This window comes from Colobus angolensis, unplaced genomic scaffold (genome assembly GCF_000951035.1).
Source record: "Colobus angolensis palliatus isolate OR3802 unplaced genomic scaffold, Cang.pa_1.0 Scaffold314, whole genome shotgun sequence".
NCBI lineage: Eukaryota > Metazoa > Chordata > Mammalia > Primates > Cercopithecidae > Colobus > Colobus angolensis.
The window spans coordinates 1,741,214-1,769,077 of NW_012116422.1; the positions used below are offsets into that span (position 1 = coordinate 1,741,214).

Here is a 27,864-nt window from a genome sequence, read left to right on the forward strand (position 1 = left end):
ATCTTTCCATTTTTGGAAACTGAACCATACTCATTTCACTTTTATTGTCACAAATAATATTTTACATAATAAAATTTTACCTACCTTCCCAAGCCAGGCGATGGTGCTTGAGAATTATTATAAGAATTCTGTGGAAAAAATAAAATGTACTTAACAACAACAAAAACCACCACTACTTTATAAAGTTCTAAATATATTTAAAAGCAATGAGTCAGAGCTGATCGCAAGCAGCTTTAAATATTTAAGACACCAAAATACGTGTGTGTGTGTGTGTGTGTGTAAAAGTACAACAGAAAGAAATTATTAGGTGAGAGCTGGGGTGTTCTGGAAGACTTCACAGAAAAGGCAAGGAAAGAATGAGTAACACATGGATAAAGGGAAGGGGGATAAGTCCCAGCTACTCCCAGCTACCTGAGAGTAGCTGCAGTGAGCCATGATCTTTTTTTTTTTAAAAAACTCTCTCTTAAAAAAGGGGGTGGGTGGGTGGGTGGAGAGAGGGGAGAGATGAATCATACTATGCACAAAGGCTGCAGAAAAGACAATGTATGTGCCCCATGCAGTTTGCCTAAAGCAGAGGTTTAAGACAAGGAACAAGAGAGAGACCCCTTGGGGCCAGGGTAAGGAGTTTAAACTTGACCTAGCAGGCAACTAGTGAAGGGTTCCAAGTCATAATCAGAGGCAGATTTTAGCAGGATTTATGTGGTGCTGGCCTGAAGAAACACAGGAAAACCTTTTAGGCAACTAAGATAGTAGTCAGAAAAGGATGGCATGAAAACAAAAGATTTTTTTTTTTTTTGAGACAGAGTCTCTCTCTGTCACCAGGCTGGAGTGCAGTGGCCTGATCTCGGCTCACTGCTGCCTCCGCCTCCGGGGTTCAAGTAGTTCTCCTGCCTCAGCCTCCCAAGTAGCTGGGACTACAGGCGTGTGGCACCACGCCCGGCTAATTTTTGTATATTTAGTAGAGATGGGGTTTCACCATGTTGGCCAGGATGGTCTCGATCTCCTGACCTCGTGATCTACCTGCCTCGGCCTCCCAAAGTGCTGGGATTACAGGTGTTAGCCACCTCACCTGGCCGAAAACAAATTATCATTTAAAAAGTAAATACAGCCACTGCACATGGCTACCAGAGTTCTACCATCAGATACACGTACATTAAAAAACTTGAAGAAACCTCCAACTTATTTGAAAGGTCCCAAACAGTAGCTCCTCCCCTGGTGTGTTTTGCATAAACATGAGGGCAGTTCTAGGGTGGAGACGGGAGACTACAAATTTTGTCTCCTAGGAAACGGACCTTGTGCTTTTGTATGCTTACCTTCAGATGCTCTGTCAGTGTCTTTGAGTACTTCAAAGCATTTTCTTTCTTCAGTTTGAAAAGCCTCAGGTACAGCAAAGACTCGCATCGCAGGCTAGCCAATGGAAAAGGGCAGCTTATTTACCAGGACAGCAAACTGTGGCCAGATCTGCACAGTCTTTGCATTGTGCCGGAGACTGGTTCATATGACCATGGCAGAGGCCACAACATTAACCCTTAGGCAAAACCAACAGATGTGCTCTTATTGTGGTACACATCCTACGGAGGGGAAGATGGCTAAGAAGCCTAGGACTAGCCTCTCATTATTTGCTGACATTCCAAAATCCAAACCTTATCCATAGGACACCAACGTGTCATGAAGTTTTAAAAATTATGAAGGGGTAGAATTTCCAAACCCAAGTGTAAACAATCTAAAATTAAAAAACAAAAACTAGGAAACTCAACTACAAATATTACAAACCGAAACATAGCTTACAAAGACCCTGCAGGATCATCCCTGCCTATCTCTCCAGTCACACCCACTTCTCACTGCTCTTCTTTTAGTTCCTTGAAAGTTTCCCATTCCTTTCCACCATCCAGCCCTTCCTTGTACATGTTGTTCCCTCTAAATAGAGTAGGTCTCTCTACCCTCTACTGTTACAGTTACATATACTTTTCTTTCAAAACACTTAATTCATATGGACTTGTATGATGATTTGTTTGATTTCTGTCCTCTCACACTAGACTATACTCCATGATGAACAGGGCTGTGTTAGTTTTCCTCTTAGCTGCATTCCCAGTGTTAAATACAGTGCCAGTTAAAGACCTATAACAATTGAACTGATAATATCTCACTGGGATGAAGCAAACAAGTCACATCCTTTATTCTGAGCAAACTAGATGCTTGCTCCCTAAGGAAAAGCATGGGTGAATGGAGAGAGAGGGTACCAAAAGAAGAGTGTGGAAAAGTGATTATTCAAGACCACGGAGGTTTCTACTATCAGTCCCACAAAGCCAAGGCTTTCATCAAGAAGGAAATGGACCAGCGACTGACAACTCAAACCTTTCAGTAGGAATTTTGAGTTACTTCCTGCTTGACCCGTCAAGAACAGATTTAAGACAGGATTATGGAAGGCTGATTCAAGGAAAACATTCAGAAGAGCACACACAGCATTATTTATTATAGAACTTCCTGTCATCTAGCAGAGGCTAGAACACAGAAAACTCACCAAAGTACTGTGAGTCGTTTATCTGCAGCTGTAGCATCTGGTGCCAAGTAATTCTTTAGCTTCATAGTGTATCTGTTGAGTTACAATAACAAACAAATGACAAACAGAACACTTCACCTTGATCTTATGATTTCACCTGTCCTCAAAACATTAGAATTTCAAACCTAAATAAAAGCAAAAATACTCATGGAAGTATCTACTTCTCCTTTATCCAAGGACATTAAAGGATTATACACCCTCTTCAGTTTACTATATTATCAGCCCCTTCCTAGATGGACCAGAGAAATAATGTTATTGCCAATGATCTGCCAAGTTTTTCCACTTACTTGATGAGATCCACTGTCTCTGAATACATAGGGAATGGGGATTTGGATTCCTGAGCATTTTTCTCTAATGCATTCCCACATTCAATGAAAGATACCACAGCATCAAGATAGTATACAGCTTTCTCAAACCTATCAGACTGAAGAAAGGAGAGAATGCAAGTAATGAGTAGTGATCTACTATGGCTACAAACATCAAAAGATTACTTAAGTTAATTTGATTAAATATGTAAGTGTAAGGAGAATATTTACATACCAATGCATCTGCATTGTGCTTTAGCTTTTTTGCTTCTTGTAAATAATGGTCTGCTGAATAATTTCTGCAAGGTAAATTTTCATCATAAATAGAATAGTAAATATTTTCATAATACGAGTTCATTTCAGTATCTAGTATCCCTCAGTTTTTATGTCCTCAAAGAAAATGAGCTATTACTAAGTATTTGTTTCAATATTTTCTGACAAATGTTTGTATCAGGTTAAAAGCATAAGTTGTTTTGACCAACTCATGGCAAATCTAATTAGGAAAATAGAAATCAAGCTCCCTAGTATCAAATACTGTTACTCAAGTTGACTGAAAGATTAAGCATAAATAAAATGAGAGTAAGAGAAATAACCCTTTTATTAAAATAGAGGAAAAAACAATATTGCTCTTCCTCATCTAAGAAACCCTCCATTTTAACAGTGATATCAGCAGTAGTAAGATTCTTCTACTGGAAGGCAGATCATTCACATCCCCCATGGGAGTCATGGAGTTAAGCTAAAGGAACAGTACTTGGACTAGTGGGTACTGTTCAAATTGAAACCTGAATATTCTGCAGATCATACATAAGTATACATCCTTCTGATCAATGACAGATTTATTTATTTATTTTTTTGAGACGGAGTCTCACTCTGTCGCCCAGGCGGGAGTGCAGTGGCGTGATCTCGGCTCACTGCAACCTCTGCCTCCCAGGTTCAAGCAATTCTCCTGCCTCAGCCTCCTGAATAGCTGCGATTACAGGTGCGCAACACCACACGCAGCTAATTTTTGTATTTTTAGTACAGACAGGGTTTCTCCATGTTGGTCAGGCTGGTCTCAAACTCCTGACCTCATGATCCGCCTGCCTGGGCCTCCCAAAGTGCTGGGATTACAAGCGTAAGCCGCCGCACCCGGCCAATGATAGAAATTAAAATGAATTTCTTATATGCTGACTGGAATCATTTCTTAAATACACATACAAAAAATCATATTATCTCACCTGTCATCAAAGACAAGCTTTGTTCTCCGAGGCTTAGAAGAATCAAGAGTTGGTGCAGATGGAGGACAATTAGAGGAGCTACTTGGAGCCTTTTCCTGACCAAAAAAATATATAACTACAATGAAAACTGTAAGGAGATTAAAAATGAAACTAATAGCATTTCTTCAGCCACTGGTAAAAAGGAAACGAAATTTCATTGCCTTTCGTAATGAATTTCCTTGTTACAAAACTTTTATAAACTTCATAATGTAAATTAAAAAAAAAAAATGGGTCCATTTTATATAACTGAAATATTCATTCTATTATTTATATAAGGGTCTACTATATGCCAAGCACTGGCCTAGGCAGTTATTAAAAACATAAGGAAGACAAAAGCCTAGTATGAAAATGGCAGCACTACTTATGGCAAATTTATTGGTAGTTACTGGTCAATGAAAACAGCAATAATATTAACAGCATCTAATGTTTATTACGTGCTTACAACTTAGCAGGCACTAAGTTAACTAAGTACTTAGCATTATTGTTAATCCTTTAACAAACCTATGAAATAAGTACTGCTATTAAGATAAAATGAAAAAGCAGTCTCAAGGAGGTTGAGTAACTTGCCTAAGTTCAAACAGGTTTTAAGTGGCATTCCTGGAATTTGAGTTTTAAATTCAGAATTGCCAGACTTCAAAAGCCAAGTTACTTTCTTAAACTTTACTCTGCCTCTCATCCACATGTCTTTTTTTTATTTTAAGAGATGAAGTCTTGCTATGTTGCCCAGGTTGATCTTAAACTCCTAGGCTCAAGTGATTCTCCCGCCTCAGCCTCCTGAGTAGCTGGGACCGTAGGTATATACAACTGCACCTGGCTATATGTTTCTGCCTCCTATCAATATAGCCCTTTATGAAAGAGCTATGACTCTCTCTCAACTGCCTCCCATCCAGCCCTATCTTTAATAAAATGAACATACATTTTTCCGTAATAAAACACCATAAACAAGTGGAATTTATTCCAGGAATGCATGGATGTTTCAACATTAGAAAACCCAATAATATATAATTTTACTTTACCTAACAATTTACCCAATAATATAAAATGTTTTATATTTATATAAAAAATATAAACTTTTAAAATATATAATTGTACTCTGAAATGGCTTTCTGAATATTATGTTGTACTGTAACATTACTAGGATAGCTTTCCCTCTGTTTTATTTATTTATTTGTTTGAGACAGCGTCTCACTCTGTTGCCTAGGCTGGAGTGCAGTAGTGCAATCATGGCTCACTGTGGCTTCAACCTCCTGGGCTCAAGCAATCCTCCAGCCAGCCTCCCAAAGTGTTGGAATAATAGGCTGTGAGCCACCATGCCTGGCTGCCTCTATGTTTTATAAATAGACCCATAAGGACCTACATTCAGATATGCTTTTCAGAGGATTTCTGAAAATAAGTTTCCAAATATTTAAACACAGTTTTCTTATATAAAAACTATGTGTAATGTTGGTTTTCCAGATCTAATTTTTTCTTTAGTTGATAGTATAAAAAATAGTGTATTTCCTAACTAAATTACATTGTTCTCTAAAAAACTCAAATGTCATTGCCTAACTTGGGAACGGTCAAGACTAACAAACATTAACTTCAATAACTGTTAAGTGTCAAGAGCTATTGAAATCAAAGTTTACCACACAGGCCCTATTCTGTATTTTGTTGAAAACAACAGAGTACCAAATGACTACATTTGATCCAACAAATATTTCCTCATTACCCAGCAAGTTAAGCACCGGATAAAACACAAAACAAGACACAAATCTCTGCTTTCAAGCAGCTGACAAACTTCTTGAAGAAACTCCCTTCTTATGTGTGATAGAAGCATACACAGTGATTTTTACCTATGAAATAGCAGAATCCAAAAGAGGAGAGCTTACTTACTTAAAAGCCAAAAAAAAAAAAAAAAAAGCAATAGCAGGTTTCAAGAAGCAAGCACAGAGGCCTCAAATCCTACAGTTAAAGGATGGGAAATAGAGAAAAAACATCAGCAGGCAGATGGAGAACTGGAGCAATAAAGCTGGCCAATGTAAGAGTCAAGGTCCTAAGCAACTTGTGCTAACACTAAACTACTACAGAAGGAGCTTGTTCAGCTAGAGAAAAAGCTTTCTGTGTATTTAAATTTAAGAAGTTGTTAATTAAAATAATCTCAATTAAAAATTTTTTTAGTTTTACCACAGTTAATAAATATAAGAGCTTTAAGGAGTCTTATTTTTCAATTCTCAAACCTTTGCTTACTAAATAATAGGTATTTTCTGATTTGAGTAAATTTGCTTCTGATCAGAACAGTTAGAAAGCAAATGACCTGGTAAACAAATTGAGGGTGAGAGACTATTAAAGTACAGCCTTGAACAAACTCCTTTGATCCAAATCTCCATCTATAAATGTGAAGAATACTCCCCCCTACATTGTGAGTATCCTAGGAATAATAATTAGCAATAATTTCAGTGCTAACTTAGCTAAAGATTTCTTTTTCTATTTCATGAATCAAAGCCAAATGATTGCTTTGTCACTTTACATAATATAACTAGTTTGTAAAGTATAATTCTGAGAAACTAAAAGCCTATTTCAAACAATATACAAGAACTCAATCTTAGCAACTAAAACCATTTAGTTCTTATTTTAAAAACTTCCATAACCAACTTTTCCAATTACTGGTTTCTATCTTTTTTTTTTTTAATTCTAAAGCTCTTTTACAGACAGGGTCTTACCACATTGCCCAGGCTGGACTCAAATTCCTCAAGTGATCCCTCCATTTTAGCCTCCCAAATAGCTGGGACTACAGGTATGAGCCACCGTACCCAGGGGTTTTTATTTCAATGGACCAGCTGACTTACTGCCTTCACAGTCTTACATCACTGTATTCATTTATTAGGATTATTACATATAGAGGGTAAAAGGCATAGGCCTATGTATTTATTAATATGTTACAATAATTTCAAAGCACAGTGTCACCCTGGAAAAGTCACATGGCAAGCTGAGTGATTTTCAAAAGCCCCAGGCCCCCAACACTTTACCTTAACCTCCTTGGAGCTACTGGAAGTCTTCCCTTCAGTCTTCTTCTGCTTCGATGAAGAGGAACTGTTTCTGCTGCTGCCACTAGTCTCCTTGTTGTTGTTACTGCTTGACTTTAAGGAAGAAGACTGACTAATAGTCCTCTTCCGAGAGCCATGCTCTGTTTTTGGATCTTTTGAAGGAACAGGCCCAGCAGGAGAAGGCAACAAATCCTTTTCTTTTGCAGCACTCTGCTTAGATGACCTGCCAAACCAAACAAATGCCCTCATTTCTCCACACAGTAATACAAGGGTAGCTGATTTTTCCATTTCTCTTTGTCTGCTTTCAAGACAAATCTGTTTTTCCCCATTTGATTACTAGGATAAAACAAAATAAGACTGTAAATTCCATGAGGGTAGGCATCTTCTCTGTTTTTATTCCTGTGGTTGTATATCCAGGGCCAAAAACACGACCTACCACTCAGTAGTACTCAATAAATATTGGCTGAATGGATGAACAAAATGATGAATAGTGAATGAAGAGATTACCACTTTTAAGTTGGCAACCAGTCTCTTGGAAATTACAGGTAAGTTTGCCATCTAACCAGAAAGTGGCATGGTTTTACTTTAATTCTCCCCCAATACTCACCCCTACCTCAATAAAAAATGAAGAAAGGAAGAATTAATTAAATTTTAAATGTTTTCCATTCCTATTAGCTAAAAGCGAAAGCTCCCACTATTTGGCATATGTTATGTGTGTGCATTTATGTAACACTCGCTTACTAAAAGGAACACTTAGAGCATGTTAGAAAGTACCCACTATCAAATGATACACATATATTAACAACATTAGCATGCAACATGTTTTGGGGACGTACTCTCTGTTGCTGGATGGCTTATGGCCTGCTGAATTCTTGTCCTCTGTTTTGGGTTTCTTGCTCTCGCTGGCTCGGCTATCATCTTCATTCTAGATGAAAAATAGAAACCGTGGTCTGATTTTTATTCAACTAACTTCAGCTTCCAGCACTAGCTACCCACAAAGAGTTTATCCCTTATTAGGTATCAGAAAGATAAAAGAGACGTACAATAATTCATTTAAATAATATTCAAAAAGATTAGGTTTTAAGGCTGAGGTCTCCTATTTTAGATACACAGAACCCAAAGACTGAAACAGATTTCCTATAGTCTTTTCAATGTAATGATTTGGGGGGTGGTATCTGTGAAATTATAATTAAGATATAATTTACGTAACATGAAATTCACTCTTCAGAAGTACACAATTCCATAACATTTGGTATATTCAGAGTTGTACAACCATCACCACAATGAATTTTAGTTTTATTTATTTATTTATCTGTCGCCCAGGCTGGAGTACAGTGGCATGATCTCAGCTCACTGCAACCTCTACCTCCCGGGTTCAAGCGATTCTCCTGCCTCAGCCTCCTGGCTAATTTTTTGTATTTTCAGTAGAGACGGGGTTTCATCATGTTAGCCAGGATGGTCTCAATCTCCTGACCTCATTATCCGCCCATCTCAGCCTCCCAAAGTGCTGGGATTACAGGTTTGAGCCACTGCACCCGGCTTAATGAATTTTAAAATATGTTCGTTATCCTGAAAACACACTCCATACCCATCTCTTCCTCCCCCAGACACTGACAATCACACTTCATCTTTATAGATTTGCCTATTCTAGACATTTCAGGAAAATGGTATCATTCAATATATGTGGCCTTTGTGGCTCCTTTCATTTAGTGTAACATTTTTAAGGTTCATCTATGTTGTAGCATGGATCAGTACTGCATTCTCATTTATAGCTGAACAGTATTCACTGCATAGAATTTATTCATTTCGTTGAGTCATTCATCAGGTGATGGCCATTTGGGTTGTTTCCACTTTTTGGCTAATATGAATAATGCTACTATGAACATTCAAGTACAAGTTTTTGTGTGGACATATGTTTTCATTTCTCTTGGATATATACCTAGGAGTACAATTGCAGGTCAAAAGGTAATTCTATGTTTAACTTTTTCAGTAACTACCAAACTATGTTCCAAAGCAGTGGTATCATTTCCATTTTCATCAGGACCATATCAAAGTTCCAACTTTTTCACAACTTTGCCAACAATTTTTATGGTCCCTACTTTTGATTACAGCCCAGCCTAGTGACTGAAAAAACTTTTTGATGGAAAACACAAGTGGTGGGCCCATCCACTGCCAATGTTACTTTTCTAAGTGAATCTAAGTTTTCCTTTTGTTTCAAATATCAGGGCACAAGAATGTAAATATTCTACCATAACAAAAGAATCTATTCCCCTAAACAAACGATTAAAGACAGACAAATGAAAACATGAGAAAAAGAAATCTACATCCTTTATTACCCTTAACTGGGTCTTCTCTTAGTACTTCCTGCTTTATCTCCAGGTATTGCCCTTGACACTTTATATTTGAAATGTTTGAATATCTTATAAAAGGGCCAGGTGTGGTGGCTGACACCTGTAATGCCAGTGCTTTGGGAGGCTGAGTGGGAGGATTGCTTGATTCCAGGAGTTTGAGAACAGTTTGGGCAACAGAGCAAGACACCATCTCTATAAAAAATTAGCCAGGTGTGGGGTCGCATGCCTGTAGTCCTAGCTACTCAGGAGGCTGAGGAGGGAGGATCACTTGAACCCGGGCGTTTGAGTGAGCTATGAATACCATGGCACTCCAGCCTAGGTGACAGAGCAACACCCTGTCTCTAAAAGTAAGAAAAATAAAATAAAATGTTACGAAAAAAGTAATACTTTTTAAGCACAAAAGGACCATTCTTTTTAAATTCCATAAAAAAATCCTAGGTTCCTAAAGAGCAGAGTCCATCATACACAAGCTCTTATTCCACATAATTCTATGAATTAAATCCCACAGCCAAGTCCAGCAATCTGAGGCTGTGGGCTACAGGGGCCAGAGGCCCTAAACAGCTTACTAGTTCAGCAAAACATCCCTGTACAATGATAATGGAAACTCATTAGGTATAGTAAGGAGAGCAGTAAGCATTGGTTTTCTAAAAATTCAAATAATGTGGACAATTTCAATTTTTAAAGATTCAAAAAAGAAGTGAGGTATTATTCTAATTTGTCTGAATATATATCATCTGCACATGGCACTGTGGTTTTATGAAAAGGAGAGAGGAAAATATCTCACGCCATTTTAAGAAAGTGCTCTACTCTCCCTGTAGTATATGTGATTTTCAGGTCAAATGGAGTGGTGTTTGTGTTCCAAGTTTAATTGGTAAGGCCATTCTGGTACCTATCTGTTCAGCTACTCAAACTTAACTTCTAGTCTTTCACAATCATACACATGTATCAGGGGAAATTATAGTTACTCTTTGATATAGACTACTTAAAACTTTACGTTCTCCTGAAAATTCCCCACTAGAGCTGAAAAGATCAGGCTGTTTTTCCCCCAGAGTCTCTATATTTGTAGTGATTCAGATCTCTTCATTGTATGATTAGTATCCTCCAATCATAGACATGTGTGAATTTTCACATTTCCTCAGTCTAAGAAAAGCAGACCTTAAATGTACAAATTTTGCCTCTATATCCAAAATTATCTTGGAAGTATTTAGGGATGAGAGCTGGCTATGAGCCAGCAATATTTTTAGTTCTGACCTTTGTTAAGGAAGAGAAGCTGGGGCACAGAGGTGCACAGTAGATGAGTTATTAAAAGTGTGCCTTGGTCTGGGTATATGACATAAGAGAATGGTAGGGATTATAACAATCCGGGGAGTACGTATCCAAAACTAAAAACACCTACAACCAAAATGTTGAGAATGTTGCAAATGCCTGTTTGCAAGTTGCTGCTCTCTAACCTCTACATTGGTCAGCACATGCTGAAAAGCACTGGCTCATTTCTTATTTCATTAGCAACTATCCCGCTTTAACTGAAGGACACAGGCAGAAACACAGAAATCTTGTAGCCTCAAGTGGGCCTTGGGTTTACCCACTATTTTCCTTCACAGTTTATGACCTGCCTTGTTACTTTGTGGCTTACTGAGATTTCGGCCGCATTTCAGATTCTGATGTTTCAAAACAAACAACAAAAACCCTTCACAAACCTTATGCTTCCTCTTGCCTTTGTTGGAAACTTTTTCTGAGGCTTGTTTCTGAGCCTCTCTCGGGTGCTTTTCTGGCACATTTTTCTTTTCCCCCTTGGGCGGCTCTGTTTCTTTGTAAGGCTTTCCTGGTATTCTAGTCAAAAGATTCAGGTCAATCTTCACAATAAGTGGGTACCTGTCATCAGGCTCACTGAGGGGTGAAAGAAGTTCCTTCTCTTCCATAGGAGAGAACATTCGTTGCCGAAAAAAGCTATCTTCTTCCTCCACTGAGGAGGGCTTAACAGGAGTCCTATTGCTCTCGGGGTATTTAGGAGTTTGTGAGGAAGGAGGAAGGCTCTCGCTTTCATCTGAATCTGAGGATGAGGTATCTGTTTCTATGATTTCCCTTGATTTCTGGGAAGATTTACTTGTTGACTTATATTTCTTTTTCTCTGCTGTAGGTCGAGGGGAAGACTTAGACTCCTTCTTTATATTGGGTTTCCTTGAGCCTTTGGTGGCTGCTTTGTGTCTGCTGGAGGGCATGCTGCTAGCCAAGTCTACAGGGGTTTCACTTTCTATCTTCAGGCCTCCACGAGGCTCTTCAGCAGCTGTCTTCTCAGCCTTTTTGGGTTGTTTTTTGCCTACAGTTCTTCTCTGTGTTGTGCTGTCACTCTGTGCAGGAGATTTCTGCCTCCCACGCCCACTTTCTGATCCCTTTTGGATGGTTTTGGAGTCTCGTCCAGGAGTAGCGGAACTCGTTTCTTTAGGTCCACTTGTATCAGTGTAGCTATTCCCAGTGCCCTGCTCTCGGCCTTCCTTTTTGTAGCCTTGAGATGATGGGATGTTACTGTCCACTGAAGAAGCGGGTGACACTTTATGTGGGTTCACTTTATTCAGCCAATTATCAAGTTGCCATTTGTTTGTTGGTGGGGGTTCAGGCTGAAAAACAGAGAAACATATATGCTTTTTTCCATACTGAAGCATTCTCCCCACTTTACAACCTCAAAGAAGAGGAAAAACCACAATGCCTATTGCAACAAAAGCATTTACTTGCCATGGTTCTCTATGAACCAAAGCAAAGGGCTGAGTATTGACTATTAGCTCTTATCATCTGAATAAGAAGATAAGCGGCCAGGCACGGTGGCTCACACCTGTAATCCCAGAACTTTGGGAGGCTGAGGTGGGCGGATCATGAGGTCAGGGGTTTGAGACCAGTCTGACCAACATGGTGAAATCCCGTTTCTACTAAAAATACAAAAATTAGCCAGGTGTGGTGGCACACGCCTGTAATCGCAGCTACGCAGGAGGCTGAGGCAGGAGAATCACTTGAACCCGGGAGGCGGAGGTTGCAGTGAGCCAAAATTGAGCCAATGCACTCCAGCCTGGGTGACAGAGTAAGATTCCGTCTTCAAAAAAAAAAAAAAAAGATAAGCTTAATGTTATATGTAACCTTTAAATAGCAAATATTCCTATTCAAGAATCCAATTTCAAAGGTATAATTACAAATGGCCATAGAGAATATTTAATTCTAGAAAATAAACAAATGATGTAGGTACAAAGAGAGATTTTTAACTGCAGTTTAACAAGCTATACTAAAATTGTATTACATAAGATTCTTTTTATCAACACGTGATGTTCTTTGTAACTACAGAACATCAATTACCATGTTGAATTATAAAAATAAAAGACCAAACTAAAGGTACACAATATTTTAGTGACCTGTAATATGCCAAGCAGTTCCTAATCTAGACCGAATTTGTTCAAACAACAAGGAATCATCTAGGTTTCCTCCAAGGTACACAGTACAATTTCTTTTTGTCAGAATATGGAACCTTCTTTCCTTCTCCTTTTATATTTGAATCTGGTTTTAAATGGATATCACCAAAGACCCTGAGAGGGCCTATGGAAGGTACCCCCTTCCCTCTGTCTCACCTCAGGAGATGCACTCTGGGATGGCTCATTTGCCTCACTGTCACTGGAACTACTTTCACTCTCTGAGTCAGATCCAGAGCTGCTTTCAGATCCACTGTGGCTACTAGAATCATCCCTGGAGTTATCTGCTCCTTCACTATTATGATGTGAAGGTTCAGAATTACTAAAAGAGATGAAATATACAAATATCCAAAGTTTATTTTACATTGACAACAGGAAAACATCCAAATCGGACAACCAACTTTCTTTTTTTCTTTTCTTTCTTTTTTTTTTTTAGATGGAGTCTTGCTCTGTCGCCCAGGCTGGAGTGCAGTGGCGCGATCTCGGCTCACTGCAACCTCCGCCTCCCAGGTTCAAGCAATTCTCCTGCCTCAGCCTCCCAAGTAGCTGGGACTACAGGCGCCCGCCACCACGCCCGGCTAATTTTTGTATTTTTAGTAGAGACGGGGTTTCACCATATTGGTCAGGCGGGTCTCAAACTTCTGGCCTCAGGTGATCTGCCCACTTTGGCCTCCCAAAGTGCTGGGATTACAGGCGTGAGCCACCACGTCCAGCCACAACTTTCTTTAAAATGTTTACTATGTGTTACATTGCTGTAATTCTATGAATCCAGAACTTCACTGTAAATGAAATGAACAATTCTTTTTAAAAATTTCTGATGTGCTACTTAGGTATTAATACTCACCTTTTAAAAAGTTTGAGGTATAATACACAAATCACTCACTTTTAAGTGTATAATTCAATGATTTTTAGTTAATTTACAGAGTTGTACAACCACTATCAAAACTGATATTTACTTATAAGGCCACTTATTATATCCCTGCAATGTTATCAGGCTGACCCAACTCTTACCAATAAAACAGAAAAGAAAAGGATGCCCACCTTCCTGGTGTACTCCTCGGCATTGTCTTATCACAATCCTAAAATTAAAACGTAAGAAGAAATCTGTGAATGAATACACAGTATTCTATTTGCTTAGTGTGAATAATATCTGAACTCTTAACAGAAAAAACTGGCTTCTCTAATGTATGCAACAATGTTTAACACTTACACTGTTTTTACCTAAAGAGTAACTGAACTGCCAGAATAAGATCAAAAGCTTTGTTAATAGTTATTATTGTCAATAATCTACTGCTTCACGAGTATGTTTTGATCCATAATAAATGTTGAGGAAAACCCAATTTTTTAAAAAAATAAGAAAAAAATGGACATTTAAATACAGAGAAGAAAACTACAACATTCCAGTGTCAGAAAGTTTATAAGAAGAAATTTATTTTAAGTAACAAATGCATTATTCAGTTATCATTTTTATAAAATACAAATACTATGTGAGACTGGCAAAATAATACAATAGTAGACACACCTGTTCCCCATCACTGTCTTCACTGCTGCTTAGTTTTAAGTCATCTTTTAACATACTAGAGGGAAAAGGCAGAAAGGATTATTATTTTTGGAACAGTTTACATGGTATGCCAGGGTACTAAATATCTACTAAAAATTCTAGAAATAATCACTGTGGTAGCCACAGATTAACCAAAAAACAAAATACTAGTAAGTCTTATTCTATCTGGTTTGGTTCAAAATCTCAAAATTGAGAATGGAGGAATTTAACCATTCCATAAGCTCTATCCTTTCCATGAATAAAATATTCATCTTTTCTAATTAAACAAAATCTACTTTCTATAAACTCTCATATTCAGTTCTGTAGTCTCTAACTTTTCCCCTAGGTGCACACACACATTCATTATTAAAAATTAACAAAGTCATACCCAACAATCCACTAGACAGATATAACTCCTAAAAAGAAGGAAGATAAAATGAAAGCAACAAGCAATTCTTCCTTTGTCCCCCATGTTCCACAAAGAGAGGTTAGTATAACTGTTGACAACTGAGTAAGTGTGAAAACCAGAACAGTTTCCTAAGCCAAAGTTCTAGTTCATAAATGTCTTGCTATGAAACAAAGCGCCCTCTGTAGAAATAAATATTTTGGGTAAAAGTCTTGGCTATATCGCAAAAATGACTATGTAAGTATGTGTATGTGTGTGTGTGTGTGTGTGTGTGTGTATATTTTTGAGACCGAGTCTTGCTCTGTCATGCAGGCTGGAGTTTAGTGGCACAATCTCAGCTCACTGTAAGCTCTGCCTCCTGGGTTCACGCCATTCTCCTGCCTCAGCCTCCGGAGTAGCTTGGACTACAGGTGCCCGCCACCACGCCCGGCTAATTTTTTGTATTTTTATAGAGACAGGGTTTCACCGTGTTAGCCAGGATGGTCTCGATCTCCTGACCTCATGATCCACCTGCCTCGGCCTCCCAAAGTGCTGGGATTACAGGCGTGAGTCACTCCACATGGCCGACTATGTATGTATTTTTAAAACTCCCAAATTCTGGCCGGGTGCGGTGGCTCACGCCTGTAATCCCACTACTTTGGGAGGCTGAGGTGGGCAAATCACCTGAGGTCATGAGTTTGAGACCAGCCAAGCCAACAGGGTGAAACCCTGTCTCTACTAAAAATACAAAAATTAGCCTGGCGTGGTGGTGGACACCTGTAATCCCAGCTACCTGGGAGGCTGAGGTAGGAGGAGAATCACTTGAACCCAGGAGCTGGAGGTTGCAGGGAGCTGACATCCCATTGCTGCACTCTGCACTCTAGCCTAGGTGACAGAGTGAGACTCTGTCGCAAAAACAACAACAACAAACAAACAAACAAAAAAAAACTCCCAAGTTCCACAATCTCCCTTCATCAAAATTCAAATCAATTTAAACACATACACACAAATACTATAAGCTGACAGTTTCTGGAATTTGTTTTTGAAAGCAAAATTAAAGATGTAAATTTTCTTTTAAAGTCATAAAATCAAAATCATTAAACTTAAAATTTTCTACATAACAGCCCACAAAACATTCCTTGTCTTTTTACATGGGAGGAAAAATTAATACAAAGTTTAGGGAGAACTACAACTAGAAAAATGTCTAATTTCTCATTACCAGTAATTCCATTACCTTTCTTAAAATTTCATGACAATCTCCAATCAGCGAGAAGGAAATCTTCTTTCACTCTAATAACTACTTGTACTTTTCCCCCTCAAAGTTTAACCTACATTTCTGTATCTGATCCTAAGTTCAAAATATTACATATTAAATATCACCCTGAAATAAAGTAACCAGATGATTTTTAAGACTGGGCCAATTAAACAGAACAGGGAAAAAAGAGTTTTCTTTCAGACAGGGGCTTAGTGCATCTATCTCTATGACTGATTTTCCTCTAAGGAAATATACTTACTCTGAATTCTCTTGGCCCTTATGATTTAACAATGGCAGCTCAATGAACTTGTTTACACATGTCAATATGTCAAAGCTTTTACCAGACTGCTCAGAGCCGTGCATGAGTTTGTTCCCTCACAACCAAAGTAATAGGTATAGATATGGTAAGTACACTTCCGTTCTTTACATATAAATAAGTATGATGAATAGGAATATAATTTGAATTTTTCAGCAGTGGGGGGGGTGCTTCTTATGTCCTTGTATTTTCATTCTTAGTTCTTTTATTCAGCTGAAGTGCTACCAGTCTAGGGTCATCACAGTACAGTTTGTGACTGTGGCATGGTAAGCTGACACTGTAGTCACTGCTTCTTTAGAATTTTGTTTTAATCACTGAGTTAACCTGTGGTCTCAGGAATTCAGGAGTTCATTCTTTAAGTTGGAATTTATTTTCATCCAATACATTATCCTGTTACATTTTTATATATATTCCTGCTTCTACCAACAAAATAAAAATAAGAAAACTTAAAGACAGTACAAATTATGTATGTTACTTAATCTAGTGGTTAAATGAATGGCTTGGCTTAAAGAAGAATCCTGTGTTTATTTTATGACTTCTTTATTCAATATAAATTAGGAATATATACAGAAAAATATACACATACAACTCTCAGATGAGAAAAAACCATGATCTCAGAGCAGAGGTAGGCAAACTGTGGCCCACAAGCCAAATCCAACCTACCACATTGTTTTAAAGAGTGTGGCTGGAATACAGCCACACTTATGGTCTATAACTGCTTTCATACTACAAATGGCAGAGCTGAGCAGTCAAAACACAGACTATGTGGCTCTGAGAGCCTAAATATTTCACTATCTGACCCTTTACATAAAAATTTGCATGCTCATGCCTGAAAAGGTCAGTATTTCTTTTATTTTTTAATTTTTCTGATACCGAGTCTCGCTCTGCGGCCCAGACTAGAGTGAAGTGGCACGATCTCGGCTCCCTACAACCTCTGCCTCCCAGGTTCAAGTAATTCTCCTGCCTCAGCCTTCCAAGTACCTGGGATCACAGGTACTTGCCACCACGCCTGGCTAATTTTTCGTATTTTTAGTAGAGAAGGGGTTTCACCACGTTGGCCAGGCTGGTCTCGAACTCCTGACCTCACATGATCTGCCTGCCTTGGCCTCCCAAAGTGCTGGGATTACAGGTGTGAGCCACCCTGCCCAGCCTCAATATTTCTAAATATTGCTCAGAATACCTAGATATTACAGGTAACTTTTAGCGAAAACGATACACATTAAACTCATTAAGCAATAAACTTACGATTTAGACTGGTGCCCATTTGAAGTTTTAGAAGGATTATATCTTTCTGGAACAAAAAGAATGAAGTGAGCAACTAAAGTATGGCTATTTAGACTGTAAAATGTCTATGTAAAATACCCTCAAATAAGTGTAAATCAAACAATGAAATATAATTCTTCAACCACCAAACTGGTAACACCATCAAGCCCAATAATATGAGATACTGGTGACTACAGGGGAAATAAGCATGTGTACATGTTGCTGGTAGGACTGTAAACTCATACGACCTTCTTGAAGAGCAATCTGGTAATACCTTCTCAGTACTGTAACTATACTGCTAAGTGACTTAGTAATTCCAATGAAAGGAATTTACATTACAGGTATAATCTTGAGGAATACACAAACACATAAGCACACACTCGGGAATGTTTATTATAGCTGGTTTGTAATGGCAAAAACTGGGAAAAAAAAAGTCCATCGATAGGGGACTAGTGAAATAAATTATGGTATTTTCATACTATAACTAGAGTTTTATGCTGTTATAGAAATAGCTCTAAAACAAACAAAGTCAAAAACACAAATAATGAGTAGAGGCAGCTTATGATCCCATTTGTGAACAGCTTTCAGAAAAGAGAATGGGAGAAGAGTAGAAGGATGAAGTATTCTTAAAAGAAGATGACTAGGGAAAACAAGCTGAGAAAAAAAAGAAATAAAAAGAGAGAAAATGTAAATTTTCTGGCCTATAGTTAGCTATTTTCTGCATTTTAACATTTTCTGCATATTAACAATGTCAGATCCCTTTTTCCTGTAGCTACAGCCTTTAAGGTGGAACTAAGAAATTGATATACAAATAAAGAAAGCATAACATCAAAAGAGGTATTCTTCTAGTTTTATCTCTGCATTAAGATCACTGAAGATAAATAAGGATCAAACAGTTCCACATTTTCATTTCCAAAATACCTTATGACTAGTATAAAATACCTTATGACTAGTATAAATCTACCTTAATTAAGAAGTTACTGCTCTTGGCAAAAAGAATACCTGTTTTGTTACAGAGGTATACAGTGAAGCCCAGACATTTGCAATGGTTCCCTCAATCTACACAACCACAATCTCTTGGGACCATATTTGAATGCCCTACGACTATCTTCCCCAGAAATTCTTCTGACAGGCCAAGAAAGTAAGGGTGAGGGTGAGGGTACAGCAGGCAGCAGACTTTCTACCCAGATCAGAAAACCAAGGAAGAATAAACAGGGACTGTACAAATATAACAAGAAAGGAGCCATGGTCAGCTAAATAAAATGACCCCTTCTTGTGTGGAGTTTTACCATCATAGAACCAAGTACTTTCATAAAGGAAGTTAAAAGAAAGAAGAATGACTCTTGAGTTTACGAGGTGCCCATTAAATTATATTCATGAACTGTTAGTTCAAATGCTTAATAAAAGTAGTGTATTTTGATCTCCAATGACCTGCAGTTCCTGAATTTTTAAAGAATAACAATTTTTCAGCTCGATCCTCACTACTCATTAGATCATAAAAATTAGAATACGAGGTCATGGTGGCTCACACCAGTAATCCTAACACTTTGGGAGGCGAGGCAGCTGCATCACTTGAGCTCAGGAGTTCGAGACCAGCCTGGGCAACATAGTGAGACCCCATTCTACTAAAATTTAAAAAATCAGCCAGGCATAGTGGCATGTGCCCATAGTCCCAGCTACTCAGGAGGCTGAGGCAGGAGGATCACTTGAACCCTGGAGATCGAGGCTGCAGTGAGCTACGACCACACCACTACACTCCAGAAAAAAAAAAAAAAAGAAAAATGAAAAAGGATATGACATGTAAAGGTATTACTAAAGTTATATATGGTGTGACCATGAAAATTGAATGTTCAATAAATAGCTTAATTTGAAAACCAAGAGGAAAAGAAATACTCACTTTGTTCTCCAGGGCCAAAATTGGACTGCTGAGATTCCTAAGAAAAAGGAACATAAAATTATACAAAGTGACACTAAAAAAGAAAGGTTAATTCTTGAAAAATGCTTAAATTACATAAAAACATTTCAAGTACTTGAAAAAGCACAGAAAGAATGTAATGATCCTGTCTGATCAGCCTTGACAATTTTGTGATCAATAATGGACTTTTCCAGAGACTAATACAAAAAGCATTAAGCCACCTAAATTCTTTATCATTCAATTCTTTCAGCAGCATCCATTGTAGTCATATCCCTATTTAGAGCCCTTTATAAAATAAGTAATTTTTGGCCGGGCGCAGTGGCTCAAGCCTATAATCTTAGCACTTTGGGAGGCCAAGATGGGCGGATCACGAGGTCAGGAGATCAAGACCATCCTGGCTAACACGGTGAAACCTCGTCTCTACTAAAAAATACAAAAAACTAGCCAGGCCAGGTGGCGGGCACCTGTAGTCCCAGCTACTTGGGAGGCTGAATCAGGAGAACGGCGTGAACCCGGGAGGCAGAGCTTGCAGTGAGCTGAGATCTGGCCACTGCACTCGAGCCTGGGTGACAGAGCGAGACTCCGACTCAAAAAATTAATAAATAAATAAATAATTTCAATTTAAAATTCTTAGTCTTAAGAAAACACTTCATTTAAAATTAAAGGTAATACTGAAGACAGTGTACTAAGTAAAAATAGCTGTATACGTTTATCCATTATAAGTATACCACTTTTTTGGGAGGCAGAGGCTGGTGGATCATGAGGTCAGGTGATTAAGACCATCCTGGCCAACACAGTGAAACCCCGTCTCTATGAAAAATACAAAAATTAGCTGGGCATGGTGGCGTGCACCTGTAGTCCCAGCTACTGGGGAGGCTGAGGCAGGAGAATTGCTTGAACCCCGGGAGGCGGAGGTTGCAGTGAGCCGAGATCGCACCACTGCACTCCACCCTGGCAACAGCGCAAGACTCCATCTCAAAAAAAACAAAAAGAAGTATACCACTTTTATGGACTAAAAAAACCCATATGGTTATTTCCATGTCATTTTAATCCCTCCTTCTCCCTGCTCCCAATATTTTATATACATTAGCAACATGAGGAAGAGATGGTCATTTACTTCCATGTAAGCCTTGTAACAGCATAGTGTCTGGCACTCAGGAAGTGCCAATAAAAACAAGCCAAAATGTCACCCTCAGTGAAATATGGCTTTCCAAACTCAATTTTCATGACCAGAACAGATGTTCCATATATGCAAACTATGCATTTCTCAAAATTAAATCTGGGTATAAGACGTAGCACTAAAATTATACAAATATTCCTAAAAGCCTACTTAAAAATAAGCATACTCTTCCTTTAGTTACAGAACTGTCTGTGAAAGAACAATATAGTTTTGCTGTTAAAAAAACATTAAAAACCTATTTCTATACTCAACTGATTTTCCAAGAGGATGCCAAGACCATTATATGAGAAAGAACAGTCTTTTTAACAATGGTGCTGGGGGAACTGAATAGCCATGGGCAAAATAAAGCTGGGCCTTTATATTACATCATTTTAGAAAAACAAAAACAAACAAAAAAAACTCAAAATGGACCAAAGACCTATAAATATAAAAGCTAGAGCTATAAAATTCTTAGAAAAAAACACAATGCCAAATCTAAACGACCTGGGATTTGGCAAGATAAACTGGACTTAATCAAAATTAAGAACTTCTGTGCTTCAAAGGCTGCTATCAAAAAAGTGAAAAGAAAACTCACAGAATGGGAGAAAATATTTGCAAATGATGTATCTGATAGGGGGCTGGTATCCACAATATACTATAAAGAGCTCTTACAATTCAATAACAAGACAATCCAATTAAAAAACAGGAAAAGGGCCTGAATAAACATTTACCCAAGGAAGACATATAAACGGCCAATAAGCAGATGAAAAGATGTCTCACACCCGTCATCACGGAAATACAAATCAAACCTACAATGAGATACTACTTCTCACCCACTAGGATGACTAAAATCAAAAAGACAAATGTAACAAGTGTTGACAAGGATGTGGAGAAATCAGAACCCTGGTAAGAATGTGAAATGGTACAGCTGCTTTGGAAACATTCTGACAGTTCCTCAAATAAGTTAACACAGAATTACCACATGACCAAGCCATTCCACTGTTAGTGATATAACCAAACAAAATGTAAACGTAAGTCCACACAAACATTTCTATATAACTGTTTATAGCAACATTATTCATAATAGCCAAAAAGTGGAAACAACTCAAATGTCCATCGGCTGATAAACGTATAAACAAAATGTGATATATATCCATACACTGGAGTATTATTTGGACATAAAAAGGAATGAAGTACTGTTACATGCTACAACTTAGGTGAATCTTGAAAACATAATGTTAAGTGAAAGAATCTAGTCACAAAAGACCATGCACTACGTTATTCTATTTATATAAAATGTTTAGAACAGGGAAATTACAGACGTAGAGGAGATTAGTGGTTGCTTAAGGCTAGGAAGGAAGATAGAGGTAAAAAGGGATAACAGTTAAAGGGTACAGTTTCTTTTTGAGTTGATGATTTACAAACTCAAAACTACTGAACTCTACACTTGAAGTGGGTGAATTACATGGTAAGTGAATCACATCTCAGTGCTGCTGTTAAAAAACTGTAAATAGAGCAGTGGGCAAGAGGTCACTTTCGTGACTTTTGTTTAAAATGAAGATTCCAGGATGGATGTGGTGGCTTACGCATGTAATCCCAATACTTTGGGAGGCTAAGCAGTGAGGATCACTTGAGACCAGGAGTTCAAGACCAGCCTGGGCAACATACCAAGATCCTATCTGTACAAATAATAAAAATAAAATAAAATGAAGATTTATTTACCCCCTTGAATTGTTTATTGTCTTATATTCATTTACTTGATAAATGGCATAAAAGTTAATAGCCCCATATTCCAAATAATCTCTGATTTCTTTGTCTTATATCTGACAATAGCCAGCAGGTCCCCAAATACTACTGGATTCTGTCTCTTAAACACCCACCAAAGGCAAGACCGTCTGAACTGGAAAGACTTCAGGTCCTCATCTTTTTTACCTCCAATGGCCTTCTAATGGATCTTCCTAGCTCTAGTCTCTTTCCTTTACTCAACTATAGCCTCCAATTTACCCTTCTATAGCCCAGGTCTTAGTATGTGTCATCACTGCTCTCCTATTTTTCGCAGAACCTCCGATGACTTTTTGTTTTTTCCTAGGGATGAAACCCAAACTCTCTGGCATCACACTTACTCCTGTATCAAAGTACTGAGAAAACAATGATAAACAAAAACTGACAAGGGCCCTGCCCCCAAGGAGCTTAACACCTATTTGAATGCCAATAATGACTACCTTTGCAAGCACTCACACAAATCCAAGTAAAATGGCAACTGTAATAAATACAATGAAGGGCAAACACATAGAATTATATTAAGAGTTTGTAATTGTGCATGCATGTGTACCTGTGTGCATGTGTGTGTGTATGTGTATGATCTAGCCAGGAAGATGAGCAAAGGCTTCCCTGAGGAACTGCCATTCAGACTGAAATTTGAAGGATATATAGGAAATAAACTGGGAAAGGAAGAGATAGGCTAAGTGCTGTAGGGAGACAGAAAACATGTGTAAAGTCCAGCTTAAAGGGAAGACCATGGCTGGTACAAGGAACTTAAAGGCAGCCCACAGAGAGGAAAAAGGAAAGGTGGAAGAGTGGTGAGACATGAGACTGAAGGCCTAAAATGCTAGATCACACGGTTTACAGACCTTATAGACCATATTAAAGATCTGTGTGTGTGCAGCTTATTAAGTAGGAGAGTTACACAACTACATCTGCATATTGTGAAGACCAGCTCACCTACTAAGTAGATAACAGCTTTAAGAAAGCTAGAATGGAGTTAAGGATACAAAATGAGGTTACTGGAGTAGTATCAGTAGGAGGTAACTACATCTTAAAGTTTGTCTTCAAGCTTTTTTTTTAATCATATACTCCATTACTAAGAAATTTTTCCATTTGTATCTTCAAAATATGTATAGAATATGCATTACTACTTAACATATGTATAAATACTGTAATTTTAAAGGCATAACAAAAATTAAATACCATTTTTAGAGTAATTTTTAAATTATATTTATGAAAGACAATAAAACCTTTCTTACACACAAAAATATAATGCTTCAAAGGTATGACACTAAGATGGACTTATTTTTGATATCTGGTTTCATTAGATGCCACAAAGATATAGTTATACTCATGGAAGAAATACTATGTTTATTAAATCACAGTAACAAAATTTCAGCCCTACACATTAATTATGTAAAGGATTCTATTGAATTAGATTTCCATGTTCCCTGGTGTAAATCATTTAGGAAAATAAATTAGAAGGTGGCATTTTAATCTTTTTAGCAAATAGGTTCAAACCACTGAATAGAAATTTTTTCAGCTCTTTCAAGTTTGCACATTAGAACTGTGGTTTTTGGTAACAAAAAACTAAAAATACATAAACAACGACAATATTATTTTTTAAGTGTTATTTTCCTAGCTCGTGTGTGTGTGTGTGTGTGTGTATATATATATATATATACACACACACTTGTATATATATTTATACACTACACACACACACATACACACATATATACATATATATATATATTTTTTTTTTTTTTGGAGACAGAATCTAGTTCTGTCACCCAGGTTGGAGTGCAGTGGCGTGATTTTGGCTCACTGCCACCTCCAGCTCCCAGATTTAAGCGATTCTCCTGCCTCAGCCTCCCAAGTAGCTGGGATTACAGGCACCCACCACCAAGCCCAGTTAATTTTTGTATTTTTAGTAGAGACGGGGTTTCACTGTGTTGGCCAGGCCGGTCTCGAACTCCTGACCTTGTGATCCACCCATCTTGGCCTCCCAAAGTGCTGGGATTATAACCGTGAGCCACTGTGCCCAGCCACTCAAGCATATTTTTTAGGGAAGCAGTTACTTCATTCATTGTTAAAACATTTTTTTTTTTTTTTTTTGGAAGCATTTATTTTTTTTTTTTTTAAAAATTTTTTTTTTTTTTTTTGGAAGCAGTTTCTTTATTTATTTTAAAAAATTTTTTTTTTTTTTTTTTTTGAGACGGAGTTTCATACTCCTGTAGGATGTTTCATACTTGTTGCCCAGGCTAGAGTGCAATGGTGTGATCTCTGCTCACTGCAAACTCCGTCTCTTGGGCACAAGTGATTCTCCAGCCTCAGCCTCCTAAGTAGCTGGGATTATAGGTGCATGTCACCACACCCAGCTAATTTTTTGTATTTTTAGTAGAGACAGGGTTTCACCATGGTGGCCAGGCTGGTCTTGAACTCCTGATCTCAGGTGATCTAGCCGCCTCAGCCTCCCAAAGTGCTGGGATTACAGGTGTGAGCCACCACGCTCAGCCAACAGCATCTTTACTCTGAAGAGAGAGGGGGGGTTTAATTATTTTTTAAAAAATACATTATGAAAAGACACATATAGCATATTTGGTGGTGGTATGCATGTGCGTGCGTGTACGTGTGTGAGAGAGATAAAAAGAAAGGTGTCTAACTCATTTTTAAGTGGGATAACTGATATAACGAAACAACTTCTATGTTAGTGTAAAAACTATTCAGATTCATTCCTCATTTCATTACAGAATATATTGTACAGAGCATGATTCTATAACCGAGTTGAAGATATTTCACAGTTCCAGACATTTCTGGCTTCAACATCATTGTTCCAACACTGCAACTGTGCATAAACTGCACTTGTACCATTAGTCTTGCCTTGTCCTGGGTCCCTTTTTGTAATTCCTGTTAAAGCAGCCACTGTATCAACAGTGGCATGTGGAAGAGCAAGGAAAAGAGGGAAGGAGACGGGGAGGAGAAGATGATAAGATAAAGATTTGTGAAGAACCTAGGTAAAGAGGTTCTAAGTAAAGAACAGAACACAAAGACAATGTATGTCTAAGTGTGATGCACACAACTACACATCCAATTAAACACTAACAAATAATTCCTATTGCTTTCTTTTGTATTATTGCTTTCTACAAGCAAATGTTTGGTATAGGCAAAACGCATTTCTTGTTTCACACTTCCTTACAGCATCCAGCAAAATACCAGGGAAAAATAGCAAATATGAATCAATATTTAGTAAGTTTTGTTCTAAACCAAAGGAATGACTGAGGAATCACAAGGAACAGAGGGATTGAATTGTTTTTGTTTTTAAATGGGACCAATTCAAGGAGAGAGATGAATACACTAAACCAGCTCCCCAATATGATCCTTAACTTAGCACCATTTGCCACCTGTGAAGTGCTCTTTCAGACTCATCAATGGTGTGAAGTGCTTTCTGATGTGTTCCTTATCTTCCCACATCTTGCTAACACTCCTCTACTTCTCCTTTAAACTCTAATTGGTGTCACCTCCTGTAGGATGCTAAACCCAAATTCCCTAGATATAACAACTTTCTCCCTTCTCTGTCCTCTCATTGAACTTGGTACATATAACTAGTGCACATGGAGAGTAAGTACCTATTAAAGTATCACACAGAGCTTTTAGCTATATTACACATGAAGCTCCACCAACTTAAATTCGGAGAATGAGATAAGCTATCGGTAAGAAGCAACCCACCTTAGCGACAATCAGTCAGTAGCTGAGGTGTCTCACAAACACCAAAATCTAAACACTGTTACTTGAGTATATATATCCAAATTCAGTTAACAAACATTCATTGAACAGCTACTTTGTGCCAGAACTATTCAAAGCATTGGCACAGCATTTTCCTATGTTCTTTAAATACCCATCTTAGAGCAAGAACATTTAAATTATACAGTGTTCTATCTCCAGTGTCAGGAACACTGCTGGAGGTTGTTCCAAACATGGTGAATAAGTGCAAAGGTAATCAAAATCTTTAATATTCTCCAAACTATCACTGGAAAATCTCCCAAGCTATCCCCAACTATACCCATATTCTCTGCTTCCCTCTGGTGCCAATGAAGTAGTGGTGCTCTATTCTAAAGCTACTCTCCTCTACGTGGGCACTGAATCTTAATTGCTCTTGTGAAGATTTCCTACGGTCACCTCCTCTCTTTCCCATGGATCATTTGTTTTTCCCTTTCTACTAAACTATCAGCATTATAAAAATGACAAAATATCTTCATCTTATAAAAACACTCCCCTGACATACCAAGACCATACAGTTCTTGGTACCACATTCTCTGTTCCTTTTTACAGTAAATGCTTCAAAAGACACTTACTCTGATATCTTTTGAGCCTAGTACAACTAGTCTTTTACCCTCATCTTTCTACTAAAATTCTCTGTCATTAATAAAGAACAAATTGTCAAAGCTCATGCCAGGAACATAGAAGTTAATAAGTATCTGTTTAATTAATAAATATATAAGCATTATCAAATTTTTATAAAAACATGTCTAACATAAAAATATATATTAAATATGTAATAGCAGATTAGACATCGCAGAACACAGATTAGTGAACCTAAAGACACAGCAATACAAACCATTCAAAATGGAGCAATACAAGATCCCCCCCCCCAAAAAAAAAGAAAGAACAGAACATTAGTGAACTCTGGGACAACTTTAAGGGGCCTAATATACATGTAATTGGAGTCCTTGAAGAAGACGAGAAAAGGGGAGAAGAGGGTAAAAAAAAAAATTGAGTAAGTTTCTCAAATTTGATGGAAACTATAAGTCCAAAGTTTCAAGAAGCTGAACAAACCCCAAGCATGAGAAAGATAAAGAGAACTACAGCAGAACATATCATAACTGAACAGATTAAAAGCATGATTAAAAAAAAAAACTTAAAAGCAGCCAAAAAAAAAAGGACATTTTACATATAAACAAAGAAAAGAATGACAACAATGTACATATCAAAAACAACGCAAGCTGGCAGACAGTGGCGGCAAGGTCCTCAAAAACACTTTAAAAAATAAAAAAGGAAAGGCAAAATAAAGATTTTTTCAAAGTGCTAAAAGAAATATTCAAGTCCTCCAGATAATAGTAAAATGGGCCAGGTGCAGTGGATCACGCCTGTAATCCCAGCACTTTGGGAGGTGGAGGTGGTGGATCACCTGAGGTCAGGAGTTCCAAACTGTCTCTACTAAAAATACAAAAAAAAAAAAAAAAAACTTAGCCGGGTGTGGTGGCAGGCACTTGTAATCCCAGCTACTCCGGAGGCTGAGGCAGGAGAATTGCTTGAATCAGGG

General features: G+C 37.9%; 1 protein-coding gene across 1 annotated transcript in view; it reads right to left on the reverse strand.

Annotated features, from left to right (window-relative positions):
- The window catches only part of AFF4 (AF4/FMR2 family, member 4), a 68,959-nt gene that overhangs the window by 10,306 nt on the left and 30,789 nt on the right, over positions 1-27,864 (reverse strand). Inside the window, exons 6-19 of the mRNA XM_011951091.1 lie at positions 19,601-19,637; positions 17,686-17,731; positions 14,467-14,521; positions 13,986-14,023; positions 13,104-13,266; positions 11,193-12,110; positions 7,981-8,069; positions 7,127-7,367; positions 4,083-4,177; positions 3,101-3,164; positions 2,848-2,984; positions 2,522-2,593; positions 1,314-1,407; positions 85-128 (exon numbers count right to left, since the gene is read on the reverse strand). Of these exons, the coding sequence (XP_011806481.1) occupies positions 85-128; positions 1,314-1,407; positions 2,522-2,593; positions 2,848-2,984; positions 3,101-3,164; positions 4,083-4,177; positions 7,127-7,367; positions 7,981-8,069; positions 11,193-12,110; positions 13,104-13,266; positions 13,986-14,023; positions 14,467-14,521; positions 17,686-17,731; positions 19,601-19,637 (2,093 nt within the window). The remainder of the gene's footprint in view (positions 1-84; positions 129-1,313; positions 1,408-2,521; positions 2,594-2,847; positions 2,985-3,100; positions 3,165-4,082; positions 4,178-7,126; positions 7,368-7,980; positions 8,070-11,192; positions 12,111-13,103; positions 13,267-13,985; positions 14,024-14,466; positions 14,522-17,685; positions 17,732-19,600; positions 19,638-27,864) is intronic.